The sequence below is a fragment of the Sorex fumeus genome, unplaced genomic scaffold (genome assembly GCF_029834395.1).
Source record: "Sorex fumeus unplaced genomic scaffold, SorFum_2.1 ptg000045l, whole genome shotgun sequence".
Lineage (NCBI taxonomy): Eukaryota > Metazoa > Chordata > Mammalia > Eulipotyphla > Soricidae > Sorex > Sorex fumeus.
In genome coordinates this window covers 15,059,105-15,086,369 of record NW_026606102.1, presented here as the reverse complement: position 1 = coordinate 15,086,369, position 27,265 = coordinate 15,059,105, and the positions used below count along the sequence as shown (strand labels likewise).

Below are 27,265 nucleotides of genomic sequence, written 5' to 3'. Positions count from 1 at the left end.
TTACATACCTAGTAAGACTCAGCTGGTATTCAAAACCCGAAAGTCTCGGTCCAGTGCCCATGCTCTTAACAACTACGTAATACTGCTCACTAGATTAATTGAGAGAATATGAGTGGTGAATACCTCATGGTGAAAACAAAAGCCTTCATTTTTCAAAAAATATATTTCTCCCCTTTGCCTTTAAATGACAGTTTTTGCTTAACACCAAAATTCAATATATTTTTAAACATATGTAATTTTTTCTTTTAAAAATATTGTGGGTCAAACTCGGTGGTGCTCAGGGCTTACTCTTACTCCTTACTTGGGGATTACTCCTGGCAGGGCTTTAGGTGGGATGCCAGGGATCGAACCCAGGTTAGCCACATGCAAGGCAAGCACTCTGTCCACTGTACTGTCTGTCTGGTCCCATTTAACCATATTTTTTTCTGCTTTTTTCTGATTTCTATTTTTCCTGTCTTAATTTATATCTTTTGCGTGTCATCCTTGAGTGTTCTCTGAGCACAAAGTAAGGAGTAAGTCCTGAGAGCAGCTGAGTTGTGGTCTCAATGCCCACTCCCAACACCAAAAAACACCCCCCAGGAAAATAGGAAAAAACAATGGCAATAGAAATTGGATGAAAAAAGACCAGTTCTATCAATAACCACAAAAAAAAATATGGGGACTAAACTTGCTAGTTAAACTGAACAGATTTTGGTTAACACACACACACACACACACACACACACACACGCATACACACACAAACTACCTTTGTGTTTACAAGGACTTTTCATTTTAGTGGGGAGAGGGCACATCCAATGGTGCTCAAGGGTTACTCCTGGCTCTGCACTCAGGAATTACTCTTGGCAGAGCTGGAGGAACCATATGGGATGCCAGGGATCAAACCCAGGTTGGCTGCATTAATTAATTAATATGGGGTCTGGAGGGATAGAACAGCAGATAGGGCGTTTGCCTTACACATGGCCAACCTGGGTTCAATCCTCAGCATCCCATATGGTCCCCCGTGCACCGCCAGGAGTAATTCCTGAGTGCAGAGCCAGGAGTAACCCCTGTGCATCGCTGGGTGTGACCCAAAAAGGGAAAAAAAAATTAATATGGTTTGAGATCTTTCCCTGATCCATCCAGATCAAGGTTTTATAGACATTTCAGACAATTTAAAAAAATTAAAAATTAATTTTGGACAAACTGGCAGGTTACCGAATGTAACCTGCCCACACGGCAGAGTCTGGCAAACTCCCAGTGGCGTACCCAATATGCCAAATACCAGTAACAATGATGGGTCTCATTCTCCTAAAGAGCCTTGAATATAATCTCAGGGCTAGGATGAAGAAGACGTTACTGGGGCCTGCTCGAGGCAATCAACGAATAACAGGATGATTTGTAATTTGTGAAAAATTAAATAGTGTGTGTAGTTCCAGAGACTGAATCCAGGCCTCACACTTGAAAATCATGTGCTCAATCACTGAGCCACATCTTGGCTCTTGAAACAGACTTTTGAAAGTCCTAAGTAAAATCATTGGAAAATATCTGATCAGGCAAATGTCAACCAAAAGACAGGAAAGCTAGGTCAGCATTAAGCAAAACTAAATTTTTCCATAAACCTGTACTACTCAGAAGCTAGGTGATGGATTACAGTCACTAATACCAAGAGACTCCAGTGCTATTCATCAGAACTTTTTTCAAATGTTTCATATCTTCACCGTTCAATATGGTAGTCATATGGCTATGAAGTACTTGAGATCTGACTTGTACAACAGAAGAGCTAAATCTTCTATTTAATGTTAATTAATTAAAATTATAAGAGTGACATGGAGCTACTACATTGGCTAGCACAACTGCAGAGATCAGTTAACCCAGTGTTCTCCTGTTATCAGACCTGGCGAGCTCCCCGTGACGTAATCAATATGCCGAATACAGTAACAGAAAAGTCTCAAAAATGGAGACGTTACTGGGCTCACTGGAGCAAATCGATGAACAACGGGAGGACAGTGTTTGACAGTGTCTCCTGTCATCCAGGTCTTAGTAAAGGAAAGAGCTATCCAGGACCACAAAGCAAGCCACACTCAGAACTGAGGACTCCTGATTCCTAATTAACATGCTCTTCCAGTACCCCAACATTTCCCTAGCCGTTCACCAGTATTATGCCTAGGAGTGTAATCTGAAACAGTTTACTTACATGTAAAAAGTTTCTCTAAAAATTCATATTAAAAAAGCACACTGAAATTTTTCATAATAGAAATAATCACCATCATTTTTTCAGTTTATCTAATCTGACATGGCATTCATAGTGATTGACACTCACATAGTTAATATGTGCCAGCCACTGTTTTTCATGCTTTTACATGTAGAAACAGGTATGAGTTTACTTAATCACCACAATAAATTTAAGGTGGAAACTTGGCCTTCACAGATATAGAAGCTGAATTCAGTAGACTGACCATAGTCACCCTGCCCGGAGGCGGCAAGCTGGGATTAGAATGTAGGGAGCAGAATTGCAGTTCATCATTTAACCTCTCATGCCACTTTACTGACTTTCTAGCCAAGACTCAAAAATTATACCAATGAAGGAACGTTGCTTCACCAAAACAGTATAAAAACACTGATTTGGGATGTGGAAAACCTGTTTTCTTTCAAAAAGAGCTTGGGCATGGGGCAGAACAATAGTACAGTGGATAAGGCACCTGTCTTGCATATGGCAGTCCTGAGTTTGATCCCCGGTATTCCCTGAGCACCGCCGGGAGTGATTCCTGACTGCAAAGCCAGGAGTAACCCCTGAGCACAACTGGGTGCGGTGCAAAAGCAAACAAAAAAAAGAGAGCTCAGAAAGGCCCAGTGTTTACCTTATTCCTAAAATCACCTAATCCTCAGCACCACCCACAGCACCCCCCCCAACCCCATGCCAACGTGGAACATCTAAGAGATCCAATTTCCTACAGTGTCATGCTCACGGGTAACTTATTCATGCCAGCCACCTGCAAAGTGAGCTGCAGGCTTCCATACCTGTTCTAAAAAAAATATTTGTTAGGAAATAAAAGAAAAATCTGAAAGTGACCATTTGAAAACCCAGCACTTGCATCAGAATTCCCTAGCACTTTTCTTCCTAAAACTGCTTTAGGAGCTTAAGTCCTAGATATCAGGAAAGAATTTTATACACCCCTTCGTTCCCTTGCGCCCCCCCCCACACCAGATAATGAAACAAAGTCAAGCAGGAGGCAGTCAAACCTCTAAAAGAGGAAACATTGTATACCTGAGAGAATAACACTGTGGCAAAATACAAACAGCTGCAAACACAGCTGGGCTGGACCTGGTTCAAATAGTTACTGTTTTCACAAAAGCAAAAAAAAAAAAAGTAAAACACAACTAACCAAAATATCAATCCTAGGGTTGTGGTAACTAACTAGACCACTATATCCTGTATGTATCCCAGTCAACTGTCTATCCTGTAGATTTGACCAACTTATCAGTTTCTACCTTAGGACAGCCCTGGAACTGCTACCAGACAGCTGTCTCCTCCTTCCAAATCTTTCAAATTTCTGCACTCTCGGCAGGTGGGCTCTGGGATTATAAACCCCAGTCAGTTCACTATGCATTACCACTATGCTTCATTTTTAGTTTCTTCGTCTGTGAGACTGATATGATGATTTTTTTTTTAAAAAAAAGTATTCATCTCACAAGTTTATTGTGAACCATCACTATATGAAAAATGCACAGGGCTATGCCTGAAACACAGTAACTGTAGAATTAGATACTACCATTTCACCCCATGTGGAATGCATCATAACTTCTTATAGAACAATAAAATTATTGTAAAAGTCTAGAATGACAGTGAGGGAATTTTGGGTTACTCGTGAAGACACACACACACACACACACACACACACACACACACACACATGAATGACAATTGGAAGGGCTATTAAGACTTTTTCTAGTTCAGTTCTCTCCTTTATGAATGGTTCCCAGGGAAAATCAGAGCAGGCTGTATGGGCTGACCGGAAATAGAAGCCCAGGCTCCTGATTCCTCTCCAACGCTCAGATACCACTGGACTTCCTCTTCAAGCAAACATGAAGATTAACTGCTCCTCTCTAGAAACCACCAGTCCTTTTTAAGGAAAGGGCCAGGCACCCGAGAACATCTGGAAAGAAATCCTACTCATGAAGATTTTTAGGAACCACTGCAGTAGGTTGCACTTCTTTGGTAGTGAGGAGGATGCTATTTTCTAAGCTTCCACCATCAACAGCTATAAAAATAAAATAGAAATCTGAACCATTCACTTCTGGGCTGGAGCAATAGTACAGCGGGTAGGATATTTGTCTGGTGTGTATCTGACTGGGGTTTAATCACAACACATCATATGGCCCCCCAAATCTTCCAGGAGTGATTCCTAAACAAGAAGCCAGGAGTAAGCCTCGAGCACCACTGGGTAAGACCCCAAAACAAAAATCAAACAAAATATTCATTACTTCAGGAAGAATTACATAGTATTCCTTGGGAGGTGAGACCAATAAAAATTCACCAAACACTAGAACGTGACACAATCAAAGAGCCTTTCTTTTTTAATTCTGTGCCTGATTTAAGTGCCTACACAGCCTGTGCCTGAAGGTCCCCTCCTATGCTCTGGTGCAGTTACACTGTACTTCCCTGCTCATAGCACACAGCCCCCTGCCATACAACTGTCCGCTAACTTGCTTCCTCAGACTGGAAACTAGACAAAAAGACAGGGATCACAGTGATGGAATTACCATTCATTCCTTCTTTCAACAAATATCTCTGGGCATTAATTGAGAAAAATATGGTCCTGCTTTACTGGCATGTTACACTTTCAAAGGTGACAGCAACAGTATCTCTCCTTCCCTGTACTCTTCTTACTCTGACCCCAGCATTCCTGCACTCAGAATTAGAAGGGAGGACTAATATCCCTTCCTCTTGAACATGCCCCTATAGAATATAGTGGAAGTGACACCATGTGACCTGGCAGGCTAATCGTGCTCTGCATTTCCACCAATTCTTTTGGGGCATTCACTCCTGGGACCCACATGCCAATCTATGAGGAGACACACTTAGCCCATGGAGGAGGACCCCAGGGAGAAGGAACCAGGTCAGTGAAGACCCCCGGATACTGCCTTGTTGCAATTCTTGACTCACAGAAATAGAAGCATAATAAAACTACTCTTTCCCACCACTGCATTTTGGGTTGCTTATTATTCCACACTGAACAACCACAGAAAAGTTAATTTAATAGCTAACGAAAACCGAAGATACCAAATACACAACTTCAAGGTATTGCCCACACCTCATACAATAACTGGAATAGAGATCATTGTGTGTTAAGTGTCGGCGGTAGCAATTATTATGCAGCAATTATTATCCCCACTTTGCAGATGAGCTACTGAGCTTTCAGAAGTTCAGCAGCCTGCCAACCCACTCAGTTAGTCAGTGCTCTAGTGAATTACAACTACAGATCTATACCCACACTCTCAACTATCTTCTCCCATCTAGCCCAGTACATACACACACTTTCATGCTAGCGCTTGGGGAATCTGCTTTTCAAACAGGGACGTCAGTACTTAAAACACGGTGGCCCTGCTGTCACTGTGCCAGCTCAACTCTGGCGTGGAAAGTCACAGCACTTTTTCAGTGGAGCCTTCCCCAACCTCTGGGGCTCAAAGGGATGCCAACTCCCTCCTCCCATCCAGGGCCTCCCCACCAGCAGTTTCTGCCCAGCTCTGATGGGTGGGAGGGTGGAGGAGATCTCCTTACTTTATTTGTGCATGGGGTCTGCTCTGTCTCTGACTTGATTCTAAGCTCCACAGGAGCAGGCTTCCTGTCTGCCCTGCTCACCGTTCTCTTTTCAGGAGGCGGTGCACCAAATTTCAAAACCCCCCAATACGTCTGCAAAAAGGGAGGACAAGAGACCACTGACGACAGCAGGATTGTAGCTGGCATCCGACAGAGCGAGATGAGTACCAAAAACGGAAGGGAAGCGAAACCCAGGAGACCCGCCACTCAATGCATAAACCCTGGAGATGCAAGCAATGGGATGGGACAGTAGGTCATCCTCCACAGCTACTGTCACTCAACACTCAATCTCCTCCACCCACAAAGGAGATAGTAACAGAACTTCTCGGGGCAAGGCCAAGAGCCTTTTTAGACCAGCAGGGAACTCAGTCTTCCCAGATTCGTACTAGCAAGCACTAGGTACTACACTGGGACATTCCGTCCCCCACTCCCAAGAATTTAGGAAGCCCTTAAGTGGAACTTCTCCATCTCAACATTCCCCAGATCCGCTACGCCCCACCCCAAGAACCCGTTCTCCAACTGCAGAAGCTTCTGCAGAAGCTACAACGCAAATTTGGCAGGGTCCGGGTCAACGGGAGGTCGGGAAGCGGCCGGCGTTAGGCATGGGGAGGGTTCGAGGAAGGAGGAAGATGAAGAAGGCAGTCTGACCGTTTCCAAGCCCGGTATGTCCAGCAGAAGAGGTGAGGAGGAGCAGGAAACTGACGCTCAGCAAACAGGTGGCCCCGAGACGAGGCCGCAGCTCCATGGTGGCGGGTGAGCGGGGCCCCGAGACTGAGCAGACGCAGGGCTGAGTCGCAGCAGCAGCTCCGCGCGGCTCCCCCGAGCGTGCCTTCCCGTCGCGTTCCCAGATTTTTCTTTCCCTTTACCCCTGAAGGAAGTGATGTTATACGGATGTGGGTGGTGCCTCCGGGGTCCAGTTTAGGAAGGAGTAGGTTTAAAGGTGCAGGTCACGTAGGCGGGGCGGGAGTGGCAGGCTAAGGGGCGTTGCTTCCCCGCCGCCCTCACCCTCACTCTCCTCCCATCTGGGTGTCCGGTCCGTGGGCCGAGAGGTAAAAACCGGCCAAGAGAGTGGCGGTGGCACAGGGGGCTCGGGAGGACCGTTGCTGGTGGCATCCGCCAGAAGGCTCGCCCCTCCCCCTTCGCCCCCCCCCCCCCCCAACCGCTGTAAATCGCAAATTGTTGATCGGGGAAGTCAGCCGTTCGTAACGTGGGCGGAGACGCCCCCTTTGGACTCCGGGTTCCCCTTGCCCCCCCCAAAGTAAGGTAGACGGAAGAAGTGGGTTTCATTCTTAGCGTCTTGCTCGGGTCGCCAAGGAAACCTGGCAAACCTGTTTGGCGGTGCTTAAGCTCGCCTGCCTTGCAAAAATGTCCCTTCCTGCTGGAGAAGCGCTGGGGCTTTTTTTTTTTCCTTGCAACGGCGATTCTTTTTCCTTTTTTTTTTTTTCTTATGAAGTATGATGCAACTAACTGATCCAAGTTCCAAGGAAACTGTGTGCTTGGTTCTTTTTGCAAAACTGACCGAGCTCTTCAGAACCAGGACAGAAGTCACTGCAGACTTGTTTAAAGTGTCACGTTTCTTCTGCTCAATTCTGCCTGTTTTGTTTTTTTTTTTTAACTTTGAGAGTTGAGCATTTCTCCTGCCCTTTCCTCTCTCACACGCAACGAAAAGAACACGATCACGGTTCTCTCCTCCCGCATCAGTTGGAGTCCGACTGCGCGTCCTTCACGCCTTGGCAAAAGACAACGGACAAAAGTGCACACCCAGAGGAACAAAAAGAGAGAAAGAAAAAGAAATAAAAAAGAGACGGGCCTCGCAGGAGGTGGGCTCCCGACCCAGCCTAGGCAGAGGCACAATGGAACGCCCGGGGGACTGCAAGTCCCAGGGTGCAGCGCGGCGCGGCGCCGCGTCCGCCGGCGCCCCGGGCCGCGCAGAGCAGGCTGGGCCTTGTAGTTCGGAGGTGCGCTCCGGGGATAGGCTGCGCGGGGGAGCGGGAGCGGGGGGCCGGCGGCATCACGTGGCTCCCGCTCCCGCCGCCGTCTTTCTCTGTCTCCTGGCCTGCGGTAGCCATCTTGCTCTTCCCGCGTGCCGCTGTTGGAGGACCTTTCCTGCTCCAGGTGAGACCCGCGGCGGTCCCGCCACTGCACGGCCCTGGGCCGCGGCGCACGGTCTGCCCCCCCCGCGCCCCCGCCCGGCGGCGCCGACGCCCGCCAACCGCTCGAGTGGCCACTTCCGCCGCGAGTGGGGGCGGAGGCGGCCGGTCCGGCCTGTCGGTTGCGGGCGGCGCAGCGGGGGTCGGCACCTGAGGCACGGTCCCCAGCATCGCCGGCCCCCACCCGCTCGCCCCCCAAACGGCGCGGGGCGTGCGCGCCCGCCGCCCGGCCGCCCGGCGGTGTGCGGCAGGGGACGGGCGATTTCCCGCCTCTGCCCTGTTTCACTCGTTCTTTCCCAGCGGCAATGCTCGTGAGCCCCGAGCTTCGTGCAGCGTCTCTGTTGTCATCGCATTTGAGGCGTCCCACCTTACAGACAGGGAAACTGAGGTTAGCGGCCCCGACACCACCGCCCCCACCCCCGCTCCCAGCCCCACGCGCCTGGGGCCGAATTCCGTTGCAGCGCGTGTCACCTCCCCTCCTGGCAGGAGGTGTTTGCCAGTCGGCTTCCCCCGCCCAGCCTTGCCTTACGGGGCTTTGCCACCCCCTCACACTACCCTGCGCATCCGTGAGCTGTCAGGACCTTGATGATTGACCGACAGGCGCTGCTGCTTGTGAATGGCGGTTTCAACTTCCGTTCCCACGTCCGTCCTCGCCCCGCACCAGAGCTGCCCCTCTGGGGTGGTAACAATAGTTACCAGTTTCTGAAATCTTCGGTAATTTAGTGAACCCTAAGTTGTGCGTGCTAACCAAACCTCCACCCTGGAGAAGGACTGTCTGAAGTGTGTGGGGTGTCACACCTTTCTTAAACAAAGGAAACACCGGTTCATCGGAGCCAGATCCTTTTCAGAAGCCCTGAGTGGCAGGACCTTGATCCTTCTGCCTAGAAATCCAGTACCCATGTAACAGAAAGTAAGGCTAAAGGGTGAAATCATTTCACCCCTTTGTGAACACGGTGGCTGTGAAAGTGCCTGCCATAAAGCTTGGAACTTGGATGTTCAGTAAATATTAACTATAACCTCTTTGTTGACACTTTCTGGAGCTCTTGAGGAAAGGGCTAATCCATCACGGGACCCCAGGGAAGAAATCACTGATCTTAAGTCTGTTGGAAGAAGTGACATTTTCCTTTCCGACCCTCATTTCCAAGTCACTTAGGAGGGAGGTGCTCTGCTTTTTGGATTTGTTTGTGGAGATCCTGCTGCTGCCTTATATATGGCAAACAATGCCTGTGATCTCGGAAAGGTTGGCCCAGAAGTCGGGGATGCAACCAGGTGCTATTCGAGGGTTAGCCCAGATTCTGAGCTTGATGCTAGATTGGTTCTCTCACTGTCGCATCCCGTGACCAGCCTGAATTGCACACACTTCTGGTAGACAAGAGCTCCCTCCTGTCTCTCCTACACTCTTGAGTTCCCAGCCTCCTTAAAGTGATTTTTTTCTGAGATACTCTTTGAAAACAAGTTTTCTGACCCCCGATTGCCTGCAGTGGGATGTAATCTTGCACTCTTTCATCCACACATGGATAAGGATGCTTATTTTTGGTGCAGACTAGTCAGAATTCTTCTGTCTCTACCGTTTCTTCTCTTCGACTTGTTACTTCAAAATCCAGATTGGTTTGCATGTGTCTTTTGATCATTTCCGTTAACCTCTGTGTGTATATGTGTGTTGTTGGTTTGGTTTGGTGTGTGCTGTGGGAGAGCCACATCTGACACTGTTCAGCCCACTCCCTGGCATGGTACTCAGAGATCATTTGTTGATGAGGATCAAACCTGGGGCTCCTTCATGCCAAACCTGTGCTCTAGCCCTTTGAGCTGTCTCCCCGGCCCTTTCACTTAGCCTCCTTTTGCAAGAAATTCCTTGGGTTCTTCATTGCTTCACCAAACCTTCTTGGCCACATTCCTTTAAGAAAAGTAAATACAGTTGAGCATAGGTATTGGGATATTTAGCAACACATTTGAGTCTGGCAGAGTTGGGATTGGCCAATACCTACGCATTCTGATAGCATACTCAAATCACACTTCCTCCTGTAAAAGAGTGGGTTTGGCCTTTTAATCTTTGTGACAAGGGCTGAGCAAAATTTAGAAATCATAAATTCTAAATGACACAGGACGTTTATTTGGCCTTGAAACAAGCTTAAAACCTAAGAAAAGTCTCTAGTACTAGAGCAGTAGTACGGAGGGTAGGGTGTTTGCCTTGCATGTGGCTGACACAGGTTCAGTTCCCAGCACCCCATATGGTTCCCCAGCAGCCAGGAGTGACCCCTGTGCATCACTGGGGATCACCCAAAAACAAAAAGTTAAGTTGTTGAGGGAAAAAAAAGAGCTGGTAACAGCTTAGCCCTTTATTCCCTCACCTCTCTGTGAATGCTCAGCTATCCACAGAATAAATGAAACAAGACTTTTAAGGCTTTTGTTTATATTGCATGAAGAGTTTTAATCCATTCTAAATTAATCTTTTTCTTTAGTAGCAACATTACTGATGAGACTAGCATTTGTGACTTTAGAATGTTCTTTGAATTTTCTAAGTCTAAACTAACCTAGAAAACTTAGTAAGAATCTCCTTGGTCTGGGTCTAGAGAGAGAGGATAGAGGTGAGGCACTTGCCTTACATGTGGCCACTTTGACCACAGCCCTGATTCAGTCTGCAAGCTATGATCCCTGAGCACAAAATCAGGACCACAGCCGGTTTGGCCCCAAAATTAAAAAAAATATTTTTATTAAAGAATCTCTTGGTCCAGAGGGTGAGTTTAGGGGTAGAGCACCTATGGGACCCCAAATTCAATGCCTTGCACAACTACGAAAAGAAGACTTCTAATGCCAGCCTCCTCGGTTTTTATCAGTATAGTAGTGTCTTTTGCCAAGTTGTGCTGTGAGACATAGTTTGCCTGTATGCAAGAATAGATTGACAAGTGCGGCATGCTATATCAGAATCAGCTATTGATTAACTCCCCAGAAAATATTGCAACACTGCTTGTCTGAGTATCTGGTTCTCTCCTGATTAATGCTATCTGACCTTGAGGAGAGAATATGACATTCTTTATGTTTTGGGTCCCCACCCATTGGTGCGGGAGGACCATGTGGTACTGGGGATCAAACCCAGGTCTCCTGCATACAGAACATGTGCTCCAGCTTATTTGGGGGGTGGGGACATACCCAGCAGTGCTCAGGACTGACTTCAGGCTCTGTGTTCAGGAATTACTCCTGGTGGGCTGGGGGACCATCTGGGGTGTCAGGGATCAAATTCAGGTCGGCTTCATGCAAGGCAAATGCCCTACCCACTGGACTATCCCTCTAGCCTATAAGCTGAGCCTGCTGAACTCTCTGGATCAGTACTTCATGTCTTGACAACTAGACAGGTCATTGTTGAATTCTTTTTTGTCCAGTTCCCTGCCCACCCACCTCCCGGGAGGTGGGGGTTCTTCTGATTTTGGCTTTTAAGACATACAAAATGTGTTTTAGGCAAGAACAGTTTGCATAAAGGTTGGTAACAGCCCTCTGCTGTAAAAACCTTTGGGGGGAAATATGGCTTGCCTGCAGAAATTTTATAATTGGTTAGGTTTTACTAAATGCCAGAATACTGAATCATGTTTTTAATGAGTGTGTTCAGATAGGTAACTTGGAGTTCCATTCTCTTTTCTGATTGTATACTTGACTCCCTCATGTTTAATTTTGGTTCTTTCAATAATGTGCTTTATGTAACTAGAATAATTTATTAATGTTTACAAGAATATAGACAGCATTAATATGATAATGGCCTATGGCAAGCTTAGTGAACCAGAAGATACTGTTGCATAAACACTTTCTTTGGTGAAACAATGACCTTAACAAATCTGTTTTTCCCCTCCTAGATACACCAACAGCATGAATCAAGAAAAGTTAGCCAAACTTCAGGCTCAGGTCCGGATAGGGGGCAAGGTGAGTGTGACATAAGAAAAACTGGTAGGGGGCTGGAGCGATAGCACAATGGGTAGGGCGTTTGCCTTGCACGCGGCCTACCCGGGTTCAATCCCCAGCATCCCATATGGTCCCCTAAGCAACGCCAGGAGTAATTTCTGAGTGCAGAGCCAGGAGGAACCCTGAGTATCACCAGTTTTGATCCAAAAAGGAAAAAAACTGGTAGTAAAGTATATTATTACCACAATATTATTTTGGATTTGTGGTCATTGAAAATACTAAAATTTTTTCAAGGTCAAGCCACATTCCAATTTGAAAAAGAACTGCTTAGGTCTAAAATAGGTAAATAGAAGCCCTCTCTCTGATGGTGCAGTGAGGGTTCAAATTCTCTTTAGCATCTGGTAGTTGCATGATAGGAGCAAGTTATCCAACCTGGTTAACTTTCGATTTTTACAATTGCAAGACAGAAAAGAGAAAAAACTACACAGATGTTTTAAAGATTGATTTTTATAAAACATGTAGTGTGGTGTCTGGCACAGACCTATGCTTACTAAATGTTCACTATTGTAATTTTATTCATTTCTTAAGCATTCTGGATATTAAAGTTATCTTAAGTTACCTTATCTTGACTAGATTCACCTTGTGTTAACATCAAGTATGTAAGGGATTTAGTTGGAAATGCTCAGATTTACCTTTTGTTCATTGCTAAGTTTTCATCTCATATTTCTGCCTATATTTTGTTGGTGACTATAAACATAAGCATTCTTATTCTATGTACTTTGTTGACTTTTGAGGGTGAGTGTGGAGGTGTCCTGATGGTACTTGAGTGTTAGGTCAGGGATCACTTCCGTTGTGCTAAAGGGACCAGGGATTGTCAGAGATTGGAACCTTGTGGGTGTCCGCATCTGAATCATAGGCTCCAGACCATTGCTCTTATCTCCCAGACCCTCCATGTACTTGAAAGTCTGAAAAAAGAACTAATTCTTCTTAAGACAGGATAGAAAAGAAAAAGAACTAATTTTGAGCACCAAATTCTCCAATTCTCTTCAGGCTCTTAGCCCAGCTTTGTTTTTTTTCCCTTGTGAATGCAATCTTTGTAAAAGGAAGGGAGATCTATACTCCTTTGTAAAGGGGGTAGACAGGGGCTGGAGAGATAACACAGAGGGTAGGGCGTTTGCCTTGCGCGGCCGATCTGCGTTCGATTCCCAGCATCCCGTATGGTCCCCTGAGCACCACAAGGAGTAACTCCTGGGTGCAGAGCCAGGAGTAACCCCTGTACATCGCCGGGTGTGACCCAAAAAAAACCCAAAAAGAGGGGGGGGTTAGACAAACCCTATATAGCAGCTTTAGAGGTGCCATAAACCACAGCTTTTAATGCTGAGAAGGAAGTGACTAGTATTTTCTTATTTTGTAGTGATAGCTGTCTTAATCTACAATTATTATTAATATTGTCATGTAATCAAAGTAAGAAGTACTCTAGCATCAAAATTAATGACCTATACCAATGCAAAAAACAGTACTATTCAAAAACAGTGCTATTTAAGAATAGACATGGGGGGCTGGAGCAATAGCACAGTGGATAGGGTGTTTGCCTTCTACGCGGCCAACCGAGGTTCAGTTCCCAGCATCCCATATGGTCCCCCGAGTACCACCAGGAATAATTCCTTAGTACATGGACCAGGAGTAACTCCTGTGCATCGCCGGGTGTGACCCAAAAAGCAAAAAAAAAAAAAAAATAGACATGGAAGAAGATGCAACATATCATTATTATATATCCTTTTTTTTTTTTTTGTCTTTTTGGCTGTGGGGGCCACATGCAGTGCTAGGCACTGAACCAGAGTCAGTTTCATGCAAGGCGTGTACTATTTCTCTGACCCCATTATTATATCTTTTAAACCATTAAGTTCGCACATTCATTCATTCATTTAACTAGTTTATTAAAACCCGACCATGTGTTTAGCACATAGAAGATAAACCGAATTTTCTGTTCTTAAACAGCTCAGTTTGTAAGGGTGAGCTGCTTACAATTACACTATAAAATCACAAGTGTTGAAATGAAGTATGAGGTGTTCTTGCTTAGAGGGGATAAGGACAGAATCGGCTGAGGTTTGTTCTTTGTTTTTCGTGCCACACTGGCTCTGCGCAGGTGTGGTGCCAGGCATTTGGACCAGGATTAGCCACATGCAAGGCAAGCGCCTTAACCCCTCTTCTTGCCCCATCTTAGATGTAAAGAATAAATGAGAATTTATCACTAGGCAGACAGAAGAGAAGATCAATGATGCAATCAAAGGGGACTCTCAGCCTCACTCACGCAATGGCACATCGGATGATGCTGCAGCATCTTGTTGTCCGATAGGATGGCTTGCTTTAGTTTGGTACAGCTAGAGTTTAGAATTTAAAAACTGGTAATAATTAAAGTCTGATAAGACATAGACTAGGCTAGAAAGGCCTGCTGAGCACTACTGAGCATGTTCCTCTTGTGATATCGGGAGTTATTCCTGTTACTCCTCAGCAGTCAGGAGTAACCGTCACATTAGAAAGATAATGGCTGGGGCCAGAAAGAGAAAGTATAGAGGTTACAGGGCTTGCCTTGCATGTAGCTGACCCTGCTGTGGATCCGCAGCACCACAAGGTCCCCTGAAAACAGATGGGACTCTGGCCCCAAAAACCAAGAAAAGGGAAAGGAGGACTGGGGAGATAGCGGTGAAGGTGCATGTCTTACACAGACCTGAGCAGGGTTTAGCACTGTTTATGGGTCCCCAGAACCACAGCAGGGTTATCCCTGAGCCAGAGTCAGAGGTAAGTCTTGAACACGGAAGGTGTGGCTCAAAAGTAAAAAAGAAAGGAAGGTTGAGAGAGGTAGTACAGCGGATGGGGCATTTGATTACCCTGGCATTCCATATGGTCCCTGAGCATTGCCAGGAGCGATTGCTGAGTGCAGAGCCAGGAGTAAGCCCTGACCAACACCAGGTGTAGCCCAGAATTAAGTAAAGGGTACAGGGCCATAATTTGCACACAGCTGACCTGGGTTCGATCCCTGGCACCTCAGATGGTTCCCTGTGCCCCACCATGAGTGATCTGAGTGCAGAGCCAGGAATAAGCCCTGAGCACTTTAGCAGTGTTGAGTGCGGCCCTCAAACTCTCTCTCTCTCACTCACTCTCTCACTCTCACTCTCACTCTCTCACTTTCTGTCCCACTGTCCCACTACCCCCCCTCCCCCCAGGAAGTAGTGGTGAAGCATATGCTCTGCTACTGAACCACAGTCTTGGCCCGTAAATATCCTGGAAATTAAAAATGATGCTTTTTGCTGAAAGTAGACTATAGACCAAACATGATTGTCACCCATTGCCTCTTTTGCAAACCACAACACTCAATAAGAGAGAGAGAACAAAAAGAAATGCCCTGCCACAGAGGCAGGGGGGGATGGGGGGATGGGGGGTGGGAGGGATACTGGGATCCGTGGTGGTGGGAAATGGGCACTGGTGGAGGGTTGGGTACTCGATCATTGTATAACTGAAACCCAAGCACAAAAATTTGTAAGTCTACAACTGTACCTCATGATGTCTCACTAATAATTTTTTTTTTAAAAAAATGATGCTTTTGGTCAGGTTTGTAGTTTTACTGTAAAATACATGCTTTGTGTGTTTGAAACCCTGGTTCAATCCCCAACACCAAAATAAGTCATAATTAGAAAACTAGTTTGAAACAATGTGTTGAAGTGGTGCATGCTGGATATTGAAAATAATGAGAACAGAGGATTGACCTTCAAAAAAAGAATTAGGTTGACAGTCACTATTCTGAGCATGCTTATTAATCTTCTGTGAGTTTTAGAGTATTGTGATGGGTATCCATTCCTCAAATGTAAAGCATGCTCACATTTTTGTTCTGTTGTTTTTCAGGGTACAGCTCGCAGAAAGAAGAAGGTGGTACATAGAACAGCTACGGCTGATGACAAAAAACTTCAGAGTTCTCTAAAAAAACTGGCTGTGAATAACATAGCTGGTATTGAAGAGGTATGATCACTTTGTAAATTATTTCATTATATAGGCAGATAGCATGTTCATAAATAATAGTCCAAACTTGTCACTGTAAAATATCACCTTAGAATAATCTAATAATATCATTCAGATGTCATTAAAGAAATATTGCTGTTGAGTTAGCATATTGTATTTTTAAGTTGGATAGTTGTCAAGTTGTCAAAAATGATCTTAATAAACAGGGAATCCATCCTACTTTTAAGACTCAAAAGTATTTGAATATTTGAAAAATCACGGAAATGCTTTTGAATTTTAAGGTAAAACATTTTACCTAATCATAGAAAATTAAACACCCAGATTTCTTCAAATAAAATTGTACTTTTTCCCCATAAAAACACTTACCTTCTCCACAAAGTCTCTGCTGCCTCAGAGAAGAAACAACAGGTTTACATGGATTGAATTTCCTTTTTGATTTTCTTTTTCTTCTTTGTTGATGTGGTGATCAAACTCGGCCTCACACATATAAGACAAGTGCTCTCTACAGCTGAACCACATCCCCTGGATTTAAATTCTCTCCTCCCTTTTCTTAGCGGGGGGAACTTTTTGGGACCATGACACTCAGGGTCACCCCGGTAGTGCTCAGAAAACGTGTGGTGCTAGGGTTCAGTAGGATTGAATTTCTTATGAGATCTCTTGTTTTAAAATTATTGATTACGAGGTGGGGAGAAAAATTACTGGTTAAAAATCAAATTTTTGGGGAGGGGGGTTGGGGCCATACCTGGCAGGGCTTACTCTTGGCTATCCCTTCAAGGATTATTCCTGGCAGGCTTTGGGAGACCATACAGAGTGCCGGCAATCAAACCCAGGTCGACCACGACCCTACCCACTTTACTATCATTCTGGCCCCAAATGTCTTTTAAGAATTTGGGGGGTAGGTTGGGACCAGACCTGGTGATGTTCAGGGGCCTCTCGTTAGAGGGATTTCTTCTAGTGGTGCTCAGAGGACCAGGCATTGATGGAGATTGTATCTGGGTTGGCTGCATGCAAGGCAAATATATTTGTATATAATGAAAATGCATAAATAAATTTTATAAATACAAATATGAGTATATTTGTAATGTATATGTGTGTATACCAATACATTGTATATAGTATTTATCATGCCATAACTCCTGTGCTTTCTTCCTCTTTACATTTTGATCATAGTACTTTTCCTCAATTATGAAACCAAAAGTCAAAATGATTTCAAGAGATCAATAGTAACTGACCTTTCTCTGATCTGTTACCATCACTTCTACCTGATTTCCATTTTTGATAATAACCAGTGTTTGATTTTTTTTTTCTTTTTGGGTCACACCTGGCGATGCACAGGGGTTACTCCTGGCTCTGCACTCAGGAATTACCCCTGGCGGTGCTCAGGGGACCATATGGGATGCTGGGAATTGAACCCGGGTTGGCCGCGTGCAAGGCAAATGCCCTACCCGCTGTGCTATCTCTCCAGCCCCCAGTGTTTAATTTTTAAGCATCTTAAGTTCAATTTGTATTTTTATTTGGTTTGGGGGCCACACCTAGTGGTGCTCACAGTCTACTCCTGGATCTGGAATTCAGGAATTTCTCATGAGGGTGCTCAGGTGGGATACCGGAAATCTAGTCTGGGTCAGCCATGTGCAAGGCAAGTGCCCTACCTGCTGTACTGTCATTCCTTCCCCCGTTTAGTTTAAATTACATCATTAGTATGTGGTACCACCTCACTATTTTTAATAAATGTTAATGTACATATGTTGTAAACTCATCAGATATAGACGTGGGAGCAGAGAGATCCAAGGATAGAACTCCTGGATTTGACCCCAGTACCACACATACAGAGAAAGAAAAGGCATTGAAATGGCCACACGTCACATATTTCTTCTACCATGTATACTTGAATGATTATTAACGTATCATTTAAATCCGCTTGATAGCTTTGAAGTCAGTGTACTTATACGATGGCAGGAACTATAAGCAACATACATCTTTTTTCCTTTTAGCCTGATATGGGGCTGGAGTGATAGCACAGCGGTAGGGCGTTTGCCTTGCACGCAGCCAACATGGCCTACCCGAGTTCGATTCCTCCGCCCCTCCCGGAGAGCCCGGCAAGCTACCGAGAGTATCTCACATGCACGGCAGAGCCTGGCAAGCTCCCCGCGACGTATTCGATATGCCAGACACAGTAACAACAAAGTCTCCAATGGAGACGTTACTGGGCCCGCTCGAGCCTGATATGGCTGTGCATTCTTAAGCTGAAAAGATTAGAAGCAGGGTTTTAGGAAGATAGCTCAGGGGACTGGAATACAGATTTCACATGTGGAAGCCCTAAGTTCCATCCCTGGTACCCCATGACATCCCAGTACCGCTAAGAGTGGCCACTGCAATAAAATAATAGAACTAGGGCCAGGGAATGATTGAGTCATTAAAAGGTGATTCTTTTGAATGTACTACCTTTTTGGCTCGGCAGTTTAAGAAAAGCTGGTTAAAAACTATCGAGTATAGAAAACAAAGGTAATATTAATCACGTTTTCTGTACTTGTAAACATCAAATAAAAAGAAAACCTTAGTTTGATAAGTGGGGAGCAGGGAACTCACTGGTGGGTTTCAGAGACTCGTTGAGTCACTTTTACCAAGTAAACTTCTGATCTTACTAGATTTCCAGTCTGTATGTGATTTTTTTTTCCTCGTCCGAAAACTTAAAAGTCCTCTTAGCACAGCAGGTAGGGCATTTGCCTTGCACAAGGCTGACCCAGATTCGTTAGGTCTTTCATTGGTTTGTTGATTTGCTATAATAAACATATAGTTACAAACATCTAGACTTTTTTTTTTGTTACCAAAAACAAATTCGTCGATTGCCTCGAGCAGGCCCCAGTAACGTCTCTTTCACCCTAGCCCTGAGATTACATTCAAGGCTCTTTAGGAGAATGAGACCCATCATTGTTACTGGTATTTGGCATATTTGGTACGCCACGGGGAGTTTGCCAGACTCTGCCCTGTGGGCAGGCTACATTCAATAGCCTGCAAGTTTGTCCAAAGTAGGAATGAGACAATAAGATGTCATAAAAAAAATTCAAAGCTGTCAAAAATTAAAGGACAGAGGAATGTCAGTGTTTCATAAGAATGCCAAGCATATAGCCTATTTTTGGGAAGGAATTTCTAGTAGAGTATAATCTAGAAACATATTTCTGAAAATATTTTCTATTCTGTGACGTTGAAAGAGATTTTGAAGTGTGTATTACTAGATAATCCAATTGAATATAGTCGCTCTCCCCTTTCTTCCTCTGTTCTCTTTCTCAGAAACAGTTGATTTTAATCAGATTTGGTAGCAGATACACCGGAACCCTGAATTTCTCTTTGGCTGTGATAATGTTGCTTCATAGATAGAATTTAGGGAGCTGGAGCTCAAGAGAAAGGTTAGGACCAAGAATGCAAATTTTGCCATTTGAAAGTTCTCCAGTTTCTATTTTCCTCTTCCTGGTTCTTTCTTCCTCTTAACTGGTTCCCCAGAAGACAGCTTACATCACCAGTTGACCCTTGCGCTCATTTCTTCCCAGACTTACCTCAAGTGCTGGTGGGTGAAGTAGGAGTGAAAGGAAAGCGTCGTGCACAAGAGCAGACGGGAAGTGTCTTGTCACTGCGTCGCTTCATCATTCCACCGCAGCCTTTGTATTTTAAGATCCTGCTCCCCTCCGCCCCCCTCATTGTTGCAATGACTGGGGGTGTGTTGTACAGCAAAGATTGCACACTTTGTGACGTGAAGGATCCCAAGCAGCAGTTTGCCATTTGAATGGGAATAGTGCCTGACACGGCGGCACGTGTGCAGGCAGTCAGACCTGAAGGCTTGTGTTTGAACAACACACTCTGCCCCTGAGCTCTCGATGGGTACCTTCTGTTTTGTTTCTCCATCGGTTTCTTTGTGATCAAATGTAATGAACATACTTTGCCATTTTAATCATGTTTTGAGAGTGCAGTTTATTGACTTTCATTCCATTCAGTGTTTTCTGCAACCACTGCCATTGTCTTTTTCCAAAACAGCTTTCTCTCAATATATTTAAATATATATTGCCTTTGGGCTGGGGGAGTAATACAGGGATTACAGGACACACGCTTTGCTTGTAAGAACAAGGGACCCGGGAATGCATTCTGAGTGATAGATTATCCGCCTTGCATGCCTGTGACCTGGGGTTGTTCCCTGGCACTATATAACAAACAGAAGGGCCAGAGAGACAGTGCAGGAGGAAGGGCTCTTACCTTGCATGCATCAAACCCAGTTTCTTTCTTTGACCTTATGGCCTCCCTATCATCACCAGATGTAGCCGTAGAGAACCCTGAGCAGTGCCAGTTTTGTCTCTGAGGACTGCCCCAAGCATTACCCAAGGGAATCTGGGGTTTTTTTTGTTGTTTTGGGGAATTTTTGGGGGGCTTGTTTTTCTGGGATCTCAATACCTTCTCCATAGCTTACAAAATATTCTTCCCCCTTGTATGTTGAGCTGAAAAACATTTGGCTAAAAACGAGCTTGAGTTTTGGTGCAGTAGCAAGTTTCATCGCTCTTCTTAATACTGTGACTTATTTAGGTCAAACTAGTAAAATCACTGGGTTCTAACTTGGTGGCACCTGAGCACTGCAGAAAATGGCCCCTGGGCCCAAAGCACTGTCTGTGAACTGCCTCCCCCTCAGTAAAAATGTTCTGGGGGCCCAAAAATAGCTAGATAGTTTAATAAAGAACCCAGGGCAAGTGCGCACCTGTGACCTTAATCCCTGGTGCCAGCATCACATGCTCAGAGTGGAATCTTTAGCTCCAGCGTCTGAGTTTCCCCCAGTGAAGGAAAATGTATTTATTTACTCTTTCTGCTGTCTAAAATTAGCTCAACTCTCCATATCCCTCTGAACCTTTCTATTCATAAAGCTGTATTTTTAAAAATCAACCCTAACTCAAAATAGCCATTTAATAATTTTCCTACCCTAGATTGATTCATCTTGCTTCTCACATATGCTAAACATACGTCAAACTTCAAACACCTACCTACATCAGGATGTAAAATACGACAACATTGCTTTGCGGCCCATGTTAGCCTCTTGTTTATTTTGTGGCCAGTAAGATCTGTAGTTCACTGAAATCGAACAGAAAATCCAGGTTTAGGGTCTGGATTTGTATTTAACCAGCTGTTTGTTCTAGCCTCTGTTGTTTATCCAAGAGCTTTTGTCTCTAGGTATTTATTTCTCAGCAAGGATTTGAACTAGAAGACCTCTTAAGTTTAACAAATATATGAACTGACTTTAGGGGAGCAGTACTGATTTCCAGTCTCGTGATGTCTGTAAACAAAAACTGTCTCAAGTTCCAGTATTTGAGACTCTTCATACCTGGAAGTCTTACAAAATCCTGTATTAAATTAAGGGATTTGGCCTTGATGTGTAAAATATAATCCTCTGAGCTCTCTGTTTCCCCACACTGACGTTGCGTGATTGGAGAACAGCAGCCCCTGGTTTCCTTCCTTCCAGTCGTTTCCTCCTCAAGCTATTCTCCTCCCAGAATTTCAGCCACTTAAACATTCCATTGTCCACCTGAACTGTAATTTTCTTCAGAATCGTGTAATTGATCATTTTCTAAAAGTGAACATAAATTACTTTAACCTCGACATTTGTTGGAAAGAGTTGGACTGAATGTTTATTTTGTGTCATCTACAAGATAGAACCTTAAGTGCAATACAAAGAAAGGGAAGAGTGTAGAACTGAAATGGTAATTTTTACCAGAGACAATTTGGGAAATTATTTGTGGGGCTTAGTTACACTTTTCCAGGGGATTTGCCTTTATTTTTTCTGTGTTCCAGGTCTTGCCTGAAATTTAGACGCCCCTTTCTTCCCCTTCCTTTCTGGTGCTGTCTAGCAGTGCTGGTGATCACCTCTGAGGAAGAAAATCCCAATTGCACTGATCATGAAGAACATCTCCTCTTGGTTGTGACAAGGGCAGTTTTTGGATGGATCATGAAATGCTTCTAAAGTAGCCAACAGTTAACTCTCCTAACCTTTTTATCTAATAAACATGTTACCACCAAGGTAGCTTACCCAGTGAAATCGGCTGCATAGTAAAATCACATCCTTTGCACATATGAATTATGTAAATTCAGCTCTACTAAAACACAGAATGCATGAATGAAAGGAAAAAAATAACAATTTAATCAGTGCATGTTCATCCTTCCTTTTCAGTAAGCCCCAGGCCCTCCCATTGATCGTCGATTTGCTCGAGCGGGCCCAGTAACGTCTCCATTGGAGACTTTGTTGTTACTGTGTTTGGCATATCGAATACTCTCGGTAGCTTGCCGGGCTCTCCGCAGTAGATCAATTTCAGTCTGGTCCATTTTAGCGAAAGCTGTAGAAAGGATGTTGGTTTTAAAGATTTCCAACTGATTGATCAAGTATATTCAGATGATCAAGCAAGACGATTGAGAGCTGCATTGACTTTTTTTTTTTTTGCATTGACATTTATGAGGATTTATAAAGGTTGTCAAGAAGCCACACTTAAGAATTAGAAGAACTGACAAAATCCTGTGTTCAATGGAGTGAAATGCTTGACTGATTCCTGAGTGTACTTTATGGATGTTCAGTGATTACTTTTATATGTACTAATACTCCCTTAAAACCTCTTCCCCTAAGTACGCTGCTTCCTTGCCAAATCACATTTATACCTATTTCATTCAGTAATTAAATTGAGTAAGATAATGAATGATTTCATTAACAAGCCAGGCCTCAGCCGATACTTGATTGTTTTAAAAGTGGACATGAGCTTCTTACTTACAAGAAAAGTCTTTGAATTTAAAAATCTAGATTCCATACTAAAATGACTATTTTTTGACCTTCGTAGTAATTTATGTAGCCTAAGCCATTTTACTTTGTTGCTAATCTCCTTTCCTACCCATTTCTACTGCTTCATTAATTGTGTGGATAACTAGTGCCTTGGGTTTATAAAACAACCAAGTTTTTAAAACAGCTTGGGGGCTGAAGAGATTGTTTGGGGGTTAAGGCAACATGACCTCCATGTAGCCAAACCCCAACTAGATTCCTGTTACCACATGGTGCCTTGAGCACTGGTGATATATATAGCCCAGGTAATCTCTGGCACTGCAGGGCCTGTGCAGCTCTGCACCTCAGACCCTTGCGCTAAAATGCTGACCCAGTGGGCTGAGAATCCTGAAAGGGGGCCCTTGAGCCCCCTGAGCATTGCTTGGGAGCCTCCCCCTCCCCAACCTTTTCAAAAAAAAAAAAAAAACAGAACTTGGCTAAATTTTATATTGTTTTTAGTTGTACCAAATATGTGAAATAAATTTTTCTTCTGTGATCATTCAGGTGAACATGATTAAAGATGATGGGACAGTTATTCATTTCAATAATCCCAAAGTCCAAGCTTCCCTTTCTGCTAACACCTTTGCAATTACTGGTCACGCAGAAGCCAAACCAATCACAGAAATGCTGCCTGGGATATTAAGTCAGCTTGGTGCTGATAGTTTAACAAGTCTTAGGAAGTTAGCTGAACAGTTCCCGCGGCAAGGTAGGTATTTCGTCATCTCCTTCCCTTAAAGAACCTAATGATTTCAAAGGTTTCCTTTTTCGAACTGGAAGTATTTGCTTATATGCAAATCTTGCTTCTTACAAGATTGTTTATATTCTTAGATGCTTTTGTGTTTGTTTCTTTAATAAGTACACAGATGGCACATGAAATATTCAGGTACATTTTAGCAGCATTAACAACATGGTTTAAAAAACATGGGTTTGAACTGCTTTCCCTTTTAGATACACTTGGGTTTTGTAAATTAGGTTATCAATGAATACAGTACAGCACTATATTTTTTCATGGATTTTTTAATAGCACGTTATTTTCTCTGACTTATTTTACTGTATTTAGGGGCCAAGGGAATAACTCAGGGTCAGGACCGCAGCTCAGTTCCCAGCATTGCATGACCTTTTGAGCACTGCCCTGTGTAGCCTAGTGACCCCAACAGTGCCATGTAAACGATCTGAATCAGCTGGCTGCGTATTGCCCGGAGTGGCGCCTATTCCTTTGCTTGGCAGGCCCCCAAAATAAAAATAAGACTAAATAAGGTTGTGATTGTGCAAAGGGGATACATATTCAGTAGAAACTGTAATTCCAATTTTAATCTTTTTCTGGGCCAGCAGCATGAAATATACTCTGTAATGACGCTGAGCACTGCAGTAATCTTTGAGTCCCGGTCAGACCTGGAATCATGAGGTTAATCAATAACCTCCAGATTAGTTTTCACTTTCACCGTAGCATTCAGTAAATGACCTGAGGTGGTCAACATTTTATTGTAAAATAGGCTTTGTATTAGATGATTTTGTCCAACTCTAGGCTAATGTAAGTGTTCTGGGCATGTTTGTAGCCTCATCTAAGCTATAATTAATAGGTATATTGGGTGTTTTAGATGCATTTTTTAACAATATCATTTTATTTTTTCTTTCTGAAAGGGGGTACACACCTAGTTGGTGTTTGGGGGACCATATGGTACTAGAGATCTGATTAGGGACATACAAAGCATTTGTTCTAGTCCTTGGAGCCATCTCCCCATGATGGTTATTTCTATAAGATTTACTGGGGTATAACGTTTTTGTAAGTGGAGAATATAACCACTGCAAATGAACCATTATTATTCCATTTTGTATATAAATGTTATCTTCACTGCCCATTGAAATTTCCAGTTGTATTTAATACACGTATAAGTTAAAGTTTTTCTGAACTTAAAATTTAAAATACTGCATTAGAGTAGATAATGTTTAGCTTTTCCTAAACAGCTGCATAAGATTTAGACAGGGAAAAAGGGATAAACATAAGAATCTGTAATGATCTTTGTTCTCAAAGACTAATTTTATTTAAAATTTTTTTAATTCAGGTCTGCAGAGACAGTATGTCAGGTAGGGCACTTGCCTGGCACATAGCTGACCTGAGCTCAGTCCCCTACATATCCCTTGTGGTCCCCCAATCATCTCCAGGAGTAATTCCTGAGTTCAGAGCCAGGAGTTAACCCCTGAGCATTGCTGCTGTGGCCCAAAACACAAAAAAATAAATGAATAAACAAGCAAATTTTAAATACTAATTTATTTGTATTGCGGTTCTGGGATTTATATTACTATTAATCATGCATTTCACGCATTTGATGACTAACTTTAAAATGAACTTTTTGCAGTGTTGGATAGCAAAGCACCAAAACCAGAAGACATTGATGAAGAGGATGATGATGTTCCAGGTAATGCATAGTTTAGTTTTAAATTTTTTAGAATCCTGCTTTCATTTTATTATGCCATGACTCCATTTTTTGTTGTTGAACTTATGAATTTAAACTGATTTACACACAAGGGGCCAGTGAAATACTACAGCAGGTAAGGTGTTAGCCTCATCCACTGCTGACCAGAATATAATCACTGGCACTCCATATGGTTACCTGAGCTTGCCAGGAGTAGTTCCTGAGTGCAGAGCCAGGAGTAAGCCCTGGGCATGTTGGGTGTGGCTCTAAAACAAACAGAATAATAGATTCTCATACAATATAATGCATAAGATCTAATTAAAGCCCTTTCATTTAGAACTTAAAATCAGAATTTGTCGCTTAAAATTCAAAATTTACTTAGTTACTGTTATTTCTATGTGAAGTATGATTGACATGTAAAACACTGCATCCTAATGACTTGCTTGAAAAAGCCAAACAAAAACTAAGTTTCTTTATGAATTCTATCTTAAGCAAATAAATGAGGCACCACTAGTGAAATCTCACCAGTTCATTTCTACCGATTGTCCTTTATACTGTCAAACTAATGCTAACAGCAGCAGTTTTATATTTATTGGGGTTAAGCTCATGAAATTTTCATTTTTTCTCTTTTATGGTATCTTAATTTTTTTTTTTTTATTCCAGATCTTGTAGAAAATTTTGATGAGGCATCAAAGAATGAAGCAAACTAAAATCTTTTCTGGTTTTTGGAAGCTGACATGGACTAGATTTAACAAATCAGCTATGTGGTTCCAAAGTTTTACAGACATGGAGAACATCAACTGTTACTAGTTCAGTAATATAAATATTTTGTATATTAATAATGCTGTTTGTTCAGCATTTTTGGTCATTTTATTTTTGCATTTTGCACTTCCTCCCAGGATCTGTTCTTTTGGTCAAAATGTATTGGTGCAGTTGAGGGTGTTTTGATTTTCAACTCTTGTTTTTTTGTTTTGTTTTTTTTGTTGGGATATTTTTGATGTGTGTATGTGTATGTATGCGTGTGGGTATGTGTGTAAACAGTGGAGAACAAATTGGAAAACAGTTCTATTTATCCTCCTCCTTCCCCCCAGTAGAAATAAAATAAATCTTTACATTTGTTACTTTATTATTTTTTTCTAATAATGCACAGAATTAATGAAAAGTGTGTAGCTTAGATTTTTTAATCTGAGATTTCACCTTGGGAAGTCTGGTTTTAATTTGCTTGGTTAACGTTTTTCTTACAGTTCTCTGGGTTTTAAATGTTTTGAGCTACTTTGCTACCAGCCTCACGCTGGTGTAATAGGTAGTGTATCTTTGGCATGAGTGCCATAGATCACTTTAACTGACAGACCCAGAAGAATTTCTTTTGCTAGCTTTCTTCTAAATGCCTTTTCCCCACTCTCCTTTTGGTCTCCAAATGGCCTGGTCAACCTTTGGTAATACTCTTCCTCATCTTCTGCCTCGCCTGAGTAGGGTATTCTCCAAATAGTTACGTGAGTGCCTAATCCCTCATTTAGTAAGACTCTGTTCCTTCATCTTGAGGAACAGTTGCTCTATCTTCAACTTTTTATTTGTTCTCGATTTTATAATTTGGCAGATTTCAAACTGGAATTGCTAGCATATGCTTGCTAAATAATTTTATGCTAGCCTTTTTCAGTATTCCAGTTTACACCTATTACTATGGCAAGTACAAATATGCCTCTTTTTTTGTTTTGTTTTGTTTTCTTTCCAGCAAGTTCGAGATTGGGGATGCCTTTTTTAATCAGAAAAATCAGCCATAGAATTCATCCCCCCAGTACAGTTGGGCATTCTGTGAAATGAAATGATTCTGGCCCACGAAGATTTCTTCAGTCACTTTCCTATTCTTGGCCTTGAACCTACCTCTGGGTTGGATCTTAATATTGTAGCTGCTCATAGCATCCTCCTGCATGCTTAGAGTAATGCGCAGGGGTGGGGGGCGGGGAGACACTGTTCAAACACAGTATTTATTTTTTACCTCCTCATAGAGAGCTTTGGAGGTAAGTTCCATTCGAGTGTCCCTCTTGCTGTCTAATAACAAAAGCTTGTATTTTGCTATCTCAGCATTTGTTGTAGCCAATTTAAGAGTAAGATTTAGAAACTATTATTTCATGGCCTGTCATCTAACTATGGCTTAAACTGCTGCATATCA

The 27,265-nt window shown here is 43.2% G+C and overlaps 2 protein-coding genes across 3 annotated transcripts in view; one reads left to right on the top strand and one right to left on the bottom strand.

The window, feature by feature from the left end:
- Nucleotides 1-6,831, bottom strand: part of TXNDC12 (thioredoxin domain containing 12) — a 31,235-nt gene extending 24,404 nt beyond the window's left edge. Inside the window, exon 1 of the mRNA XM_056122314.1 lies at nucleotides 6,449-6,831. Coding sequence (XP_055978289.1) covers nucleotides 6,449-6,545 — 97 coding nt within the window. The 5' untranslated portion in view covers nucleotides 6,546-6,831. The remainder of the gene's footprint in view (nucleotides 1-6,448) is intronic.
- Nucleotides 6,832-7,746: 915 nt separating this feature from the next.
- BTF3L4 (basic transcription factor 3 like 4) lies at nucleotides 7,747-26,212 on the top strand. Of its 2 annotated transcripts, XM_056122315.1 has the most exons (6): nucleotides 7,758-7,915; nucleotides 11,793-11,859; nucleotides 15,739-15,852; nucleotides 23,186-23,387; nucleotides 25,039-25,098; nucleotides 25,759-26,212. In XM_056122315.1, the coding sequence occupies exons 2-6, from the start codon at nucleotides 11,806-11,808 to the stop codon at nucleotides 25,803-25,805; spliced, it is 477 nt and encodes a 158-aa protein (XP_055978290.1). In that variant the 5' UTR covers nucleotides 7,758-7,915; nucleotides 11,793-11,805; the 3' UTR covers nucleotides 25,806-26,212. The 2 variants fall into 2 exon arrangements, with proteins under 2 accessions (XP_055978292.1, XP_055978290.1); XM_056122317.1 differs by lacking the exon at nucleotides 23,186-23,387 and having other exon boundaries at nucleotides 7,747-7,915.
- Nucleotides 26,213-27,265: the final 1,053 nt, after the last annotated feature.

Excerpts from the sequence above, each read along its gene's own strand:
- BTF3L4 (XM_056122315.1), top strand. The coding sequence starts at position 11,806 with ATGAATCAAGAAAAGTTAGCCAAACTTCAGGCTCAGGTCCGGATAGGG. Across the intron at positions 11,860-15,738 it reads AGGTCCGGATAGGGGGCAAG|GGTACAGCTCGCAGAAAGAA; the intron begins GTGAGTGTGACA and ends GTTGTTTTTCAG. Across the intron at positions 23,388-25,038 it reads TGAACAGTTCCCGCGGCAAG|TGTTGGATAGCAAAGCACCA; the intron begins GTAGGTATTTCG and ends AACTTTTTGCAG.